Raw genomic sequence first — 16,514 nt, forward strand, 5'->3', positions numbered from 1 at the left:
CTGGGCAGCCTGGCACACATGAGCGATTACATGCTGCAGTGTCTCCACAACGACCGCCGAGTTGCCCACATTCTAACTTGTGCTGATTACTGGGTGGCCACGCTGCTGGATCCCCGTTACAAGGACAACGTACCGTCCTTAATTCACTCACTGGAGCGCGATCGCAAGATGCGCGAGTACAAGCGCACGCTGGTAGACGCCATGCTGCTGGCATTCCCATCTGACAGCGGGGCCACAGTGGAAGCACAAGGCAGAGGAGGAGGAGGAGGAGGTCGCCAACGCAACCAGGGCACCGCCAGCACCTCAGAAGGCAGGGTTAGCATGGCCGAAATGTGGAAAAGCTTTGTCAGCACGCCACAACAAACAGCAGCACCAGCAGCTCAGATGGAACGTCTTAGCAGGAGGCAGCATTTTACCAACATGGTGGAGCAGTATGTGTGCACACGCCTACATGTAGTGAATGACGGGTCTGCCCCCTTCAACTTCTGGGTCTCCAAATTGGGCACATGGCCTGAGCTTGCCCTTTACGCCTTGGAGGTGCTGGCGTGCCCTGCAGCCAGTGTATTATCTGAACGGGTATTTAGCACGGCTGGGGGCGTTATAACAGACAAGCGCAGCCGCCTGTCCAGAGACAATGTGGACAAGCTCACGTTCATTAAAATGAACCAGGCATGGATCCCACGGGACTTTTCCGTACCTTATGCAGAATAGCAATGGATACCGACCTTACCCACCCATTGTTCCATTTTTGCTCTTTCTCACTCTTTTGGGGTGTACCCTCATTTAAAATTTGTGAAAAGAAGCAGTGTTGGCTACCTCGTCCTCCTCCTCAGGGCCAGATTAATGTAGGGGCTATTGGAGCTGCAGCTCCAGGCCCCTACCTTTTATATAGGCCCCGGGTTGGCCATATTCACTGTTACCGCTCTTCTGTCACTTGTAAACACAGAAGTCTGGCTTCTATGCTCGCTTCCCCAGGCAGCACCCTCAGAACCTCCCCACACAGCGTGAAGGCCGGACAAGGAGGGACAGTTGGCGATGCATGGATGTGTTTATGGGCTTCAGAGACAGCATCCCATGTTGAATTAGGCATGCATGGCTGCACCCTTCCTCCTCTGGGTGCATGGCAAGGCACGGCCCTAAGGCCCTTCAAAATCCTCAGCACCAAGCCCATGATGCTGTTAATCCGGCCCTGGTCCTCCTCCACCGCCGCTTCCACCTACACCGCCCATAGGTGTGCGCAGCCTATTGCATTAAGGTGTGCACCCCAAAGTTGAAATACACATGCATGTGTTTGCCAGCAGGGAGAGTAATGTATCGGGGCCATGTACCTGTAGGCAAGGAGAAATAGAGCAGAGCAGGTCCCAGGGAGATCTTTCCCATCTCCTCACTGGCAATGCTATGTGCCCTAGGTGATTAGGGTGTGCCCAGGCACACCCAGCACACCCTGTGCGCACGCCTATGTCACCGCCACATCCACCACCACCTCAACCTCCCTCCTACTCCATATGGGCCTCGTCCTTCAGAGATGAAGAAGAACATTGTTTTATTTTTCTGTTTTTTTTTGTTGTTTTAAGTTATTTCCCTATCCACATTTGTTTGCAGAGCACTTGCCATGCTCTTAATTACGTTTTGCTGCCATTTGCAGCACTCTAGCCCTTTCCTTTGGTGTTTTAGAGCCATTTTAGTGCCTTAAAGTTCGGGTCCCCATTGACTTCAATGGGGTTCGGTGTCCGGGAAAAGTTCGGTAAAAGTCCGGGACACGGACCCGGACTTTTTTTTAAAGTTCGGCCGAACCCGTCGAACACGGACATCTAGGTGTCCGCTCAACCCTAGTAATGACCCCCAACGCCTGTGATCCCTTTCACTGGGTGGATCAGACCTCTCCTCGATATCTTTAACTTGGATATCTGCTCCTACATTAAGCGTGTATGGACCATGTAGTCCGCATATAAAGATAAAACAAATGCCTCCAATAGTGAAATATTGTATGCTTTATTTTATACACACTAAAGGATAACAGCTTATTTTATTTTAGTAGTATGTGGTATATGTATAATAAATGTATTTTATGATTAATAAATTAATAAATTAATGTATTTTATGATTAGTAATAAAGATTGCATGACATATGTGAGTAATGGGAATATACCCGGAAGATATGCAGCTAAATCCTATAATAAGAAAAAGTTTATAAGGATTTTACAAAGATCGTTACTATTTGACTAAATAAGCGATTGATCTCGAGTGTCAGCCTAAAATAAAAAGAAATGGTGATGCCGGATTAATATCGAGTGTCAGCCAATAGAAAGAACGTCCGTGATACTTAATGCAATAGAACCCGGGTAGCAGTGACCGCCTGATGACGCACAGTAGCGAAATGCATTGTGGTCACTGCTAGACCCGGAAATAGATACACAGGCATTCGGAGCAGGGGCAGGGACGCACGCCGACCGCCGCACACAAACACAGTGAAAGGAAGGATAGGAGGAAGCTGCAGATCCTCGGATACTATCTTCCCAATACTCGATCGATTTTGTACTGCCGAATTGCCCAGTGCCAGGAGGGCACAGCAAATAGTAAGAGACCAACTGTTATCCTTTAGTGTGTATAAAATAAAGCATACAATATTTCACTATTGGAGGCATTTGTTTTATCTTTATATGCGGACTACATGGTCCATACACGCTTAATGTAGGAGCAGATATCCAAGTTAAAGATATCGAGGAGAGGTCTGATCCACCCAGTGAAAGGGATCACAGGCGTTGGGGGTCATTACGACTCATTGGAAGCTGGTAAGAGGCCACGTGTGACCCACCCCACCACCTGGAGCACTTTCCATATACAAGAATATAGAAGCACCATTCAATTGCACAAATTGCTCAGTATTTTTTCAGAGACACTGGATTTATATATACATTTTTGAGCACTTTATTGGAGAGCATGAACATTTCCAATTCAAGCTGATGTGATTTAATTTATGCATGCACTATTAAGCACTTTATTTGCTTGTTGCACAAATTAATTTATTTATTTATGCAATTTACTAATAGTGTTAATTAACACTTGCAATTTAGGTTGATGCACTAATAAGCACTTTTGATATTTATTTATCACGATTTGCACTTTTTTAAATACAGCATAATATACAAATTTTACAATACTTTTATTGATTAATTTTATAAATACGGGACACCTTGAATAATTATATCCAGCAACATAAAAAGATTACCAGCGCCTTTTTTTCCACGATTCATACTTATATATTGTTTTTAACAATTAAAAGGGGCAGCAGGTTATACTATCTTTGAATTTAAAGGGCCAGGCGCCTTCCCATATTTGCTATTGATTCTACTCAGATTGTCTGAATGGATGGAGTTCTGTATATTTTTGGTGGCCTTCATGCTTACATCCTACCTTTAACTTGGTTATATGTGAATGCTATGATCTGTTATATGAAAATTACATTTTCTGTTGCTCAGAAGTTGTTGTCAGTTTTGTAAATACACAAAAAGGTAAGGTTTATGTGGAGCTGTGCAATTTCTCATTCCTTAACTGTCATTTCATACAGTTATGGAAAAGGAGTTATTTTAAAAAAACAAAACTAATTTTTGTGGACCCACTGTAAGATTTGTTTTTCTTGGAAACAGAACATGGTAAATATCAATGTTGAATAAACTATGGAGAAATTTATAATGACAACACAAATATTTCACAACGTACAATCATTTTTTAACTTGAAAATGCGTTGTCAATGACCCTGCTGAAACCAAAGTTCAACAAGATATGTGTTAGAAATCAATTCGGTGCCCTATGAAATCGCATTCCTACAAATGTTTTTGTTGATTTATCTCGTATATGGGTTAAACAGTTTGTTACCAATCCTTATGTGTCCTTGTTTGGTCATTTAGCTTACCAAAGTTCTGCTATTCAGGTGAGATGCAAATGTTAGTTTGGGATTGCTAAATGTGGAAGGCTAAAGCCATGTAAGCTTTTTTATTGAAAAAACTTAATGAAGAAACTGTGAATCTTCTTTAGGTCATCTTTATCCAACATGTTCGCACATTTACTGGTTGTAGTACTAATTGAAGCAACCTTAGTCAACCAAGTTCTGTCAGAGCCAACAACTACATGCTCAGTGGTCCAAGGACTTCCAGGTCTCAATGGCAGGGATGGAAGAGATGGGGTAAATGGACAGAAGGGTGAAGCTGGAAAGAATGGTGAACCAGGTAAGGAAAGGCACATATGTTCAACAATTTCCATTTGGATTATAGTATTTGAAAGGTGTATACTGTTTGTTCATAATGTGAATGAGAATAGGCAAAACAATTGTATACCAAAAAATAAATACCTAACCATCTCTATTTTTTTTTTTTTTTTTTTATGCAGCCAAGAAATATTCACACACATAAAAAATATTTCCAGTTTATCCTAACTAATGATGAGCCAAGCATACCTGGGTTTGGTTCGCCGCATGTTCAGCAAACATTGCTAATATTCGGGCACGCAATCCTCTGAAGTAAATGAGAGCAGAACAGTAAACATTAATGGCCATTTTCTAGGCTAATAAGATAAGGATTGTCAAACATTTGACATGAGAGGCTGGACACTCCCTGTACTGTACATGTACTAAAGCAAAAAAAAAAAAAAAATGGTTTGGCAGGGAGCAGCGATTTTAGTAATTCTTAAGTTCAAAATAATAAAAATGTAATGCCATGCCTGGAGGATGCCCTGACACTCCCTGTGAAGTGGTGCATCTGTGTGCTGCATACAACCAACTACAGCAAAACAGATATTTACAAAGAAAAATGTTATAATGATAGCTTCCAGCCACTTTATTCTGTGTGTACACAAACCAGATAGGGATATGTCTGCATCAGACTCTTATTCTAGAGGAGGGTCTCATATACTGTAGATGTTAATGGGTGACCCCACACAAAAAAGGCATGCAAAAGAAAACAAAAATATGGAGTTTTGCTCCCCCCCCCCCCCAAAAAGAAATTCCATACTGGGACAGCCTAGTTTAGTAACTGACTTGTGATATTGTCAGCATTTTTTTGTGAATGAAAGCCCTTTTCTCCAGTTTTAATCATGCACAGCACACGCTGGCATTTTCTATTCTCTCTATTCCCCTGAGTAGCAGGCAGCAGGTCTATAAATTAACCACTTTTGGACCAAGCCCATTTCTGACACATGTTGTTTACAAGTTAAAATTTGTTTTTTTTTTTTAGCTAGAAAATTACTTAGAACCCCTAAACATTATATATATGTTTTAGCAAAGACTCTGGAGAATAAAATGGCGGTTGTTGTAATATTTTTTGCCGCGCGGTATTTGCGCAGCGGTCTTTCAAATGCCATTTTTTGGGGGAAAATGCATTTCACTGCATTTAAAAAAAAAAAAAAACAGTAAAGTTAGCCCATTTTTTTTTGTTTTTGTATTTTGTGAAAGAAGATATCATGCCAAGTAAATAGATACCTAACGTGTTACGGTTTAAAATTGCGCACGCCCACGGAATGGCGACAAACTACGGTCAATAAAAACCCTTTCCCTTAAAAAATTTACAGACAATACAGATTTGGTCATTAAACCGGCCGACAAAGGTGGAGCTATAGTCATCCAGGACAGGGCCGACTACATCAGGGAAGCCCTCAGACTCTTGTCTGACACAAACACCTACGTCAAGCTAACCAAGGATCCACTCCCCACCTTTAGATTAGAGGCGGAGTCTTTGATCTGTAACGCAGTTAGAGATAAAGTCCTTGATACCAAAGAAGCGTCTTTTCTTAAAAAGGAATACTACCATACACCTTATTTCTATCACCTTCCCAAGGTACATAAAGACCCCCTCTGCCCACCTGGTAGACCTATCGTGGCTGCCATGGATAGCATCACCAGCAGATTGTCACAGTACATTGATGTATTTGTGCAGCCACTCGCCCAGTCCCTGCAGTCTTATATCAGAGACTCTATCCACCAATTGGAGCTCTTAGCCCCATACTCTTGGGCGGATAGCTATCTTTGGTTGTCTCTGGACGTTAATTCCCTCTATACGTCCATCCCCCATGATATAGGTCTGCTGGCGACACAACACTTTTTATTAAAGATCCTATGCTCAATAACCAACAAGCCACCTTTATCCTTGATGCCACCGATTTTTGTCTTAGGCATAACTACTTCTGTTTTAATGGCGACTTCTACCTTCAGACCCATGGTAACGCCATGGGCGCTAACTTCGCGCCCTCCTACGCTAACCTGACCATGGGTTTCTGGGAAGAATCCTTCTTTTGGCACAACAACCCTTTTGCTCAATATCTAGTTTTTTACGGCCGCTACATAGACAATATCATCATCATCTGGGACGGTCCTCCATCCTCGATTGATGATTTTGTCATCCACTGCAACACCAATGATTTCGGTCTCACCTTTACTTCTGTTTGTGATGCGGTTCATCTAGCCTTCCTGGACTTCGAGCTGGGTAGTGAAGGAACTTCCATCTTTGCCCGGAACTACACCAAGCCCACCGCCGGCAACTCGACCTACACTATAGTAGTTGTCATCATCCCCAGTGGGTAAACAATATACCTAAAGGGCAGTTCTGTAGCCTTAGACAGAACTGTACCAGGGATATAGATTACATCACACAGAGTGATGCTTTGAGAGCCAAGTTTAGGGATAAGGGTTACCCTGACCAATCAAGCTTACACCACCTTCCTGCCTGGTAAACCCCCCAAAAATACAGCTAAATATGATGAATCCACTCCGAGGTTTATCACCAGATTCCACTGCCGCTACAGGAAAATGGAATCCATACTACAGAAACACTGGAACATTCTATTACAGGACCCCCATCTTTTACCCAGTTTAGGTCACAAACCTAGAATTACTTACTGTAGGGCTCCCACCCTAAAAAACAAAATTGTACCCAGTCGTCTCAAAACTAAAAAAGTCCATAATCCACTATGCCTCATTCCCTTAAAGGGCATGTATCGATGTAACAAGCCTTTATGCAAAACATGTGCCTTTGTGCAACATGGTAAAAAACAGTTCACCCATAAGAATAAGACTTACCGTTTGGAAGAATTCTACAACTGTTCTACTGATTACATGATCTACTGCCTGACCTGTCCCTGTGGACTACTCTATGTTGGTCGCACCATCCGCCCACTACGGCAACGATTTGGTCGCCATCGCAGGTTTGTGGAGGAGGGTTGTGACTAACATAGCGTACCACGCCATTTCCTCGAGTTCCACAACAAGTCCACATCAGGATTGGAGGTTTGGGTAATAGAGTCTATCCCCAAACTTTCATCTGAGGCCAAACGATTTGCCAAATTATGCCAACGAGAGACATTTTGGATCTATACCCTTGATTCACTTTCATCCAAGGGTTTAAACGAAGAGCTAGATGTTAACACCATATTATGATTAGAGGCGATGTATGTCTTTTTACCTTGTTAAATAACCATTTTCTATATTTTTTTTTTTTTTATGTGATTTTATTTGTATGCGATTTTTTTTTTTTTCTTGTGTTTATTTTCTTATTGCCGCTTTAAGTATTGTGGTCCCACTGTCCAGCCCATTTATAATGGCCACTTTAAGTCCATCTGTATCCACCCAGCTTGAGTGCTGGCTTCCTATAAACTTGTTCAGCTCTTCTGTGTCATGCCACTGCACTTGAGAAAGGAGCGCGCACGCCCTGTGAGGCTACTGCGCACGCTCGGAAACGCGTTGTGCGTTTGGCTGCTGGATCTGTCACGCTGGGCTCCCCTATCTGTTGGCGCCGGATGTACTGAGGAGCAGGGCGCCCTTCTGAAGCCGACAGCCATCCTACCTAACGGTCTCTCGGCTCACCAGGTGTCTCCCTGAGGAACAGAACATCTTCCTGAAGCTACTGGCCATCCTACTATCTGGTCTCTTGGCTCTCTAGACATCTCCCTCCTTCACCATCCCCTGCACCACCTCTTGGAGCCACAAACATCCAGCCGTGGACCCCTGTGTTCCTGCAGACCACCTAACAGATGAGCTATTTTATACTGTTTTAAATGTGAGCAGTTTTCCTGTACCTGCATTACCCTTTTAATTAAACTGATAACACTTAGAGGCGCTCTGCTTTTTGTTTTTAATAAAAATCTCCATAGGCGACGCTTTTAAAATGTTTAAGGTTACCAGTTTAGAGTTACAGAGTACCTATTGTTTTAAATTATTGCTCTCGCTCTGGTGATCGCGGCGATACCTCACATGGTGTGGTTTGAACAGTGCTTTCATTTGCGGGCGCGACTTCCTTATGCGCTATCGTTCGAGCGCGAGCTCACAGCGAAGGGGGCGCTTTAAAATGGTATTTTTCCTATTTATTTTATTTAATTTTTTAATTTTAGCACAGGTTTAAAAAAAAAAAGAAAATCTGATCACTTTTATTGCTGTCACAAGCAATGTAAACATCCCTTGTGACAGGTACTCTTTATGGAGGGATCAGGGGTCTAAAAGACTCCAAACCCCTCCACTGCACTTCAAAGTATTCAAAATGCCAAAATATGCATTTTTGAATACTGACAATTTTTTTAAATTTGGCACCTTTAGCCGCCGAGTAACCCGGACGTGACGTCATAACGCCGCTTCCGGGTTACTACATCGGAGAACCGATCAAAGCCAAATTAGGCTTTGATCGGGACTCCAACATCCACCAGCTGGTTTCCCGGGCAGAGCTGCAGAAGGCGCAGGGAGGGTCCCCTCCCGTTCGCTGGGGTAACGGCCAAGCGGCTCCTGAGCCACATTGGCCATTATCATCTGAAAGCCGACAGCCGACTCTAAAAAATGGACCTGGGATGAGGCCTCTAGCTGCAGGCATCACCCTGGTACAACCACTTCTCCAAACCGACGTAGAGCTACATCGATTTGTGGGAAATGTGACCAGCGCAATATATGAAAGAATAAGGTACAAAGGAACATTTGTGAAAGTTTACAAGGATACAGATCCATTTCTATTGCTCATTACATGTGAGTAATGAGTTTTAGACTCTGTTTCCACTAGTGCGACTTGTCATGCAACTTTGGACACATAAATTTGAATGACAAGTCACAGCCGATTGATTTCAATGGCACCCATTCCCATCTATGCCACTTTGAAAATCAGTGATTTTGAAAAGGTGCCTGCAGTACCTTGATGCGACTTTGATCCAGAGAGTGTAAAGTTGGATCAAAGCTTCACTCAAAGTAGCACTCTAAATCGCACAACTTAAGAGTCACACTAGTGGAAACAACTGAGTCACACTAGTGCAACTTTGATCTGACTTTACACTCTCTGGATCAAAGTTGTATAAAAGTAGCACAGGTACCTTTTCAAGGGGTTTTCTAAGTGGCATAGATGGGAACAGGTGCCATTGAAATCAATGGGCTGTGACTTTTCATGCGACTTTGAGTGTCCAAAGTCGCATGACAAGTGGCACTAGTGAAAATGGAGCTTTATTCTAGTGATCATCACTGTAATAGGCAATCAGAGGGTAAAAGAAAAAAAATCCCTTATCACACCCCCTAGGGTGACTTCCGGAAGAAGTCTAACATTGGACGAAAAGTCGCGTCTGGCGGGACCTGTGACGCGGGACATTACTACTGAGTGAAGCAGCGGTCATCTCCTTGGCGGTCAAACATTTCCGGCAGATAAGCTCTTTTTACTCTTATTACCTGTAAGCAGTTATTTGGCATAAGAAAATAAATGGTGGTTCATTAGGTGTTGCACTATGGTTTTCATTTTTGCTTTTTTCTGGTTTATATGAGTGATCAGTCTGCCTTGTACAGTCTGTTTGGAATCGCACCTAATTGGCTTGATCCTGGAATTGCTGAGGATTTCTGGAGGAGCAGTTTGGTGGATCCTTTGAGCCTTCTTTTATTAGTGGGACGGTAAGCGGCAGTGTGATTGGGGTCACTCTTTCTCTTTGGTGGTGGTGGCACTTCAAGGAGGCATGTTTTTTAATGGAATTTTCAATAGGTATTTTATTGGTAAGACAGCCTTCAGATTGGATGTTTTCAATAGACCTGGCCAAGGCATACCTTCACATCCTGGTCCATCTGGCCCGACAGGCTAATTATCAGTTTGTGTGCCTTTGTTCAGCCTCAGGTCTGCTTCATGGGCAGCCTTAAGGCTTCTTCTGGTCATAGTTTCCTTCCTCTGAGTAAAAGGTTTAAGTATCTTTCATAACCAGGATGATGCTCTTCTTCTGGTAGATTTGGAACAATGGTTGATATCTCATCATATTTTGGAAGATTTTGATTCATTTGTTATGTCATTATGTTATTTCAGCAACTTGCTTGTGACTTCAATGTGACCATCTTGAGACTTGTGATTTTGATGCCTTGCGACTTTGATGTTTTGCTTGACTTTGGCTTTTGCCAATCATAACAGTACTGAGTGTGACAATATTACTGAACTTACAAAACTCTCTGAAGTCGCAAATTAATAAATACAAATTAATTTACTGTTTTTGTTATAATTTATTTCAGTTTTGTTGAAATTTTTTACTATTGTGATTCAGAGATTCTAAAAATGTCCAAATAATACAAATTTTGATCAAATTTTGATTTATAATGTAACCAATCTCACTTTTCTAGAGATGACCACAATTACCCTTGATATCAACTAGAGGGGTCTGAATGTTCTGGCCAGGTTTCCAATGGCAGATGGAGGGAATGCATTTCTCATTGCTCAAAATCACCTAGCTGACTGCAGCAAGAGAAGCATTGAGGGTTTTTCTGCACTTCTATGGGGCCATAGTACAAGGCTCCTGATGGACGATAGGATGGCCATTGCGTATATCTCCAATCAAGGGGAACAAGGAGCTTGCCCTTGCTCCATGTTGCAGCATAAATGTTTCACTGGGCACAACAGAATCTATTTTTCCTACCAGCTTCTTTTCTTCATCTGCAGAGAATTTTCTGGCAGACAATCTGAGTCAGTGATTTCATGATAAAAATGAGTGGATGCTGAATGGCAGATGTCCCCGGCAAGTTTTTGTAGAGTGGGGAACACCAGAGGTGGATTTAATTGTAACATCAGCCAGCACCAATCTTCCAGTGTTCTCCCGGTATTTCCACTGCAAGCCAGGGGCCAAGATGCACTAACCCATGAATGGGATTTTTTAACTTGTGTATTTCTACTCCCTGAGAACTTTCATCCTGAACAGGTTGTTGAAGATTCTGCAAGAGATAGTGTCAGCCATTGTGCCTATTCCCTTCTGGCCTGATCAGCTGTGGTTCCCACTTATGAAGCAGATAGGGACAGCTCCTCCAATTGTGCTCCCACTAATCAGAGATATCCTCCTTCGGGGTGAGATGTCACTCTAATGTTAGACATCCCAGTTGAATAGCCTGGTCATTGAAAGGTACTCATTAACCCAGGTGAATGTCTCTGAGAACTCTCAGAACACCTTGCTTAAATCGAAGACATTCTGTTAACACTGTGTACCAGAGAGAATGGAGGACATTCTATGAGCTGGCATGAGAGAAAGGGTTTGATCCTACATCTCCTTCATTGAGTAATATTTAGTAGTTTTTGAAGTCAGCCTTAAACAAAGGTTTTAGTTACTGCACGATCATGGTGCAGGTTTTTGCTCTTTCCGCCTGACAGAGGTTTGTTGGGCAGAAGATCCCATAGTGGTGCATTTTTTAAGAGTAGCCTTAAAGTTGAGGTCAGTATTTCCTAAATGGGACCTGCCTTTAGTTCTACAAGCATTGATGAATGATCCTTTTTGGCCAGATGATATTATTTCAACAGGACTGTTGACTGAGTGGCGTTTATAGCTGTGGTGACATTAGCCAGAAATCAAGGTATTTTTTATTCTGAGTCTCTGTATTGCCAGATCTTTCGTGACAAAGTGATTCTGTGTACAGCTCCATCTTTTCCCCTGAAGGTGTCTACCACTTTTTATTTAAACTGGGAAGTAGTGCTACCTTCCCTCACTCACAGCAAAAAAAAAAATTCTGAACATGAGGACTGGCCTGAATTGACCTTGCTTAGAGTCATTTCCACATACCTGCATAGAACAAAATAATTTAGACTGAGAGCCTTAAGAAAGGGTAAGTTGCTTCACCAAGGATTATCTCATCTTGGATAGAACAGCCAAACTTCTAGAGCTTTAGGCCTTTCCCTCTGGAACAGGTTTCAGAGCATTCTATAACAGCAAGAGTAGCTTTTTGGGCAAGTTATATCAAGGTTCTGATGGAAGTGGTCTGTGAGGCTGCTAGCTAGCTGAAAGTCCTCTAAGGGCCAATTCACACTATATGCAGTGACATACATTTTAGTGCATCGTAAAACATCTTTCACCAGAGGGACACACAGGAAACAATTGTGTCCTATGTATCCCATTCATACTGCAGCACTGGGCCACTTGGGCTACACACCTCTCTACATCCCAATCCAAAACATATATAAACGGCATATCAACCAATATGTTTATAACACATTGGTGCTATCAGTAATTCAATTCTAAAGAAGTATATAAAAATGGTTATTAAAATGGGGGATATAAAAGGATATATACAGTGCAGAAAGAGATATGCTGGTTTCCCAATGACTAAAACTTTGATACTTCACTAGTTCAGGGAAAGAGAGCAGACATGTAAAAAAAAACATTGTCTATTTTCTAAGACTGAAAAATTTTGTATATTTGAATTGGAAAAATAGTAGATGGGAGGAAGGAAAACCCAAAGGAGAGAAATATCATTTTGCCCCTGTACAAATCATTAGTAAGACTGGAATTTGCAGTTCAGTTTTGGGCACCAGTCCTCAAAAAGGATATCAGGGAACTGGAGAAAGTGCAGAGAAGGGCAACCAAACTGATAAGAGGCATGGAGGAGCTCAGCTATGAAGAAAGATTAGAGGAACTGAATGTATTCTCTCCCGAGAAGAGGAGATTAAGGGGGGATATGATAAACATGTATAAATACATAGGGGGTCCATATAGTGAACTTGGTGTTGAATTATTCACTTTAAGGTCATCACAGAGGACAAGGGGGCACTTTTTACATCTAGAGGAAAAGAGATTTTATATCCAAATACAAATAGGTTTCTTCACAGTAATAGCTGTGAAAATGTGGAGCAGACTTCCTCCAGAGGTTGTTCTGTCCAGCTCAGTAGATTGCTTTAAAAAAAGGCCTGGATTCTTTCCTAGGTGTACATAGTTTAAGTGGGTGCTAATATTTATTGGTAAAGTTGATCCAGGGAATGTCCGATTGCCTCTCGGGGGATCAGGAAGGAATTTTTTCCCCTGCTGTAGCAAATTGGATCATGTTTTTTGCCTTCCTTTGGATCAACTGTGGGTATAGGATTGCGTATATGAGATTGTATGGTTGTGTTTTCTTTTTTGTTTTTTGTTGGTTGAGCTAGATGGACTTGTGTCTTTTTTCAACCTGACTAACTATGTAACTATGTAAAGGGACCTTCTAATTATTGGACACAAATTGTCTGGTACCACATACTGAGAGAAAATCTGCACAAAAAAAGACCTCTAAAAACTAAATATGAGGACTTTACTACTTAAGTATGATAATAAATCCAAATGTTTATTATACAAAAGATGTAAACAGTGAAACAATTCATGTATCGATACAAACTTAACACATGTAAAGAGGCAGTGTGATGTTGTATAGTAGTTTCCTCATCATCTCTACTATAATTAGGTGATGGGATGCTTGCTGTGACACTGACGCGTTTCACGGGTCACTGCCCGCTTCATCAGGAAGAGAACTACAGCCAAGCTCTATCATATATGTATAAAAAGGTATAAAGAGGTGAATACAAAAGTTAGTGTCAACTTTCACTCTAGATAGGGCAGTTCATCAGGCATATGTCCACTGTGTCACCATAGGCCAAGATAATAATAATAGCCGGTTTTAATAAAGCTGAATATCTAAGTAATTCTTGGATGTCCCCAAATATTGAGGTGCATATCCACAGGTATATAAATATAGTGAGAGTGCAAGCATACTGCACCTTGCCATTATTATTTTTATTCCCCAGACAGAAGATGGAATAATTAGACTGATTGGCAGTACAGCTTTTATACCTTTTTTGGACAGGCCACTATTTGTGAATGAGAGACAAAAATAAATTACTGTAGCAAGGTTTCCAGGCCTTTGGCCTAATGTGGGTCTGCCATTAGAACCAGTACTCTCTCCAGCCCATGTGAGCTGTGGCCCTGGGTGTGATAACTGAAGCAGCGACAACTCCGGCATCTTTGTTTGTGTTTTTTTTTAATTTAATTTGAAGGGAATGGGAGAAGGAAAAGAGTGGGATACTCCTTGAGGCTTGAACAATGCCCGTTGGCGCTTCCTTGACACCAGCCAGCACCAGCCAACGCTCACTGACTCTGACAACACTCTGTATAACTGAAGAAGTGTTCAATCCCCGACTTATAGTCCTGTATATCCAAGACTGAGAACTGTAGAACTCCTGACACTGCTGTGCTGTGGAAGTCAATAAATACTGTCCCCCCACTTGGTGCAGCTTGAGGTAGTATCTTGTAGAACTCTGTGTAACTGTCGCTTTATTGACACTCTCTGTACAATTCAGGGCCCAGACTGCTGGTGCCCCCTTTAAAACTTTAGGGTCCTCAACCCAGGTAGCCCCTTTACAGCTAGGTGACACTGTAACCCCCCCAAACCTCTTCTGGAGTGGTCCCCTCTAACTTCAGGCGAACCCCCCAGGGGCAATCCTCCTCAGTACTCACGACCGCTGTAGGCTTTCCTGGGACTGGACCCCTCTCTCTCCGCAGGCTCTCGACACACCGGATCCCCTCAGCTCAGCACTCTCTCTGGATACTCAGGTGACACCCCGAGACATCCACCTTCCTCAGACAGACAGCCGCACTCTCCTTTCTGGGACTCTGCTCCCGCCAAAGATAACCTGTCACGCACTTCCCCCAAACCTATACCCACTCCCAGAATCATTTGCAGCCTAATCTGCCCTCTGGGGTAGTTACAAGCTGGGATGTATCCCCTGATTGGGCTTCCCACACTGCCCTATGAGAAGCCTCTCACAGAAGCCAGTGGGGATACTTCTCCCCTCAGCATGCACATCTGGAAGTCCTGACACCCTACCTAACAAATCACAGCCCTGCTGTTAGGCAGACAAGGCCCACTATATATTTACCTAGTACCTACCTGTAGGGTGCTACATTACATTATACATTTGAGGAGATAATATAAAATATGTACAAATGTCTGGCAGAGAACCTCCAAATTAATGGAATGCCAATTTGGAGGTAGAGTGTCACATTAATTAGGCCAGAAATTGTAAATGAAAGTGTATGTTTTTGAACACATATTCTAGAATTTGTACAAATTTATTGAACAGAAAGAATCTCTTTTTTAGAAAAGGCAAATATGTAGGCAGAAAGTCAGCATATTTACATATTTTTTTATTTTATTAGAAGTCAATTTAGGATGCAGGAAGAAATAATATTTCAGCCACCATTCGCCACCAATAATGAGAGTAATATTTTTCTCTGACCAAGTATTAAAATGGTACTGATTTGATGTACAGAATTGCACTACCTTGAGCTAATCTTCCCACATATGGTGGAGGATGTAAGCAAAATTAGAGTCCCCCACTGAAGAAAAAATATTTTTAATATTGGTGTTTTATATATGAGATAGACACACCATAAATTACAGGTGTGCAGAACCTTCAAGAGATAGATAAGCCCTTAAAATATAACTTAAGGCAAAACTTTTTTTTTGTTTTGGATAGAGTGGAGAAGGATTAGAACACCTGTCAATTTTTATTGCTTTCTGTGCACCCATTAAGGAAATTCACCCTCTCTATTTGTCCTGTTTACCATTATCATTGAAATTGAAAGTAAAAGGGATTTCCTCTTACTTCCTGTTTGGTTATGGGACAGGAAGTGAAGGGAAATCTCCTTAATGGGACAAAGATGGCAGAAAAAAATCTGACAGGGGTTATAACCCTCCCTTACGTTATCCAAAATGAAGAAAAAAAAAGTTTTGCCTATAGTTCTACTTTAAGAGGCTATAACTCCATTTTTGTTCCTTAGCTGTACCAAACGCTGTGGCCTGCACACATGGAATGACTGCAAAAAAAAAGGGGAGTTTAAAGAAAAATTACTTTTTCAAAGAGATGAGTGAGAGAGTGTTGTGGCTGCAGAGGGTGTCACTAACTGTGGAAAAAGCTCTATCAGTTTGGGAGCAATGCAATGCCAAAGAGGCCAGTCCTGCTGACCATGTGACACAGATGTTGCCTATTGAGGTTTTTGTAGCAAAGCAAAGATGCGAGAAAAGAGAATTTAGCATGTCTGGGAGAGCATGTTGGGAGAGTTCCGTCTAGCATTGTAATCAGGGAGAGGGGGCGAAGTCATCGGTAGACAAAAGCTTCAGCAGAGGTTCAGCTCAATGATTACGTGTGAATCTCTTCCTGCCAGAAGTTGCTAAGAGGGAAACTCCTTGATGAAAAGTTGGCATGGTGTGGTAACCTGGTTTGTAGTCTGGAATACCACTGGAAATAATATTG

General features: G+C 42.1%; 1 protein-coding gene across 1 annotated transcript in view; it reads left to right on the forward strand.

Moving 5' to 3' along the window:
- Positions 1-3,809: 3,809 nt before the first annotated feature.
- The window catches only part of LOC309563643 (pulmonary surfactant-associated protein D-like), a 129,928-nt gene continuing 117,223 nt past the window's right edge, over positions 3,810-16,514 (forward strand). The window contains exons 1-2 of the mRNA XM_082268217.1: positions 3,810-3,931; positions 4,036-4,226. Coding sequence (XP_082124343.1) covers positions 4,052-4,226 — 175 coding nt within the window. The 5' untranslated portion in view covers positions 3,810-3,931; positions 4,036-4,051. The remainder of the gene's footprint in view (positions 3,932-4,035; positions 4,227-16,514) is intronic.

The sequence above is a fragment of the Pelophylax lessonae genome (assembly GCF_965119305.1).
Source record: "Pelophylax lessonae genome assembly, chromosome: 9".
Classification (NCBI taxonomy): domain Eukaryota; kingdom Metazoa; phylum Chordata; class Amphibia; order Anura; family Ranidae; genus Pelophylax; species Pelophylax lessonae.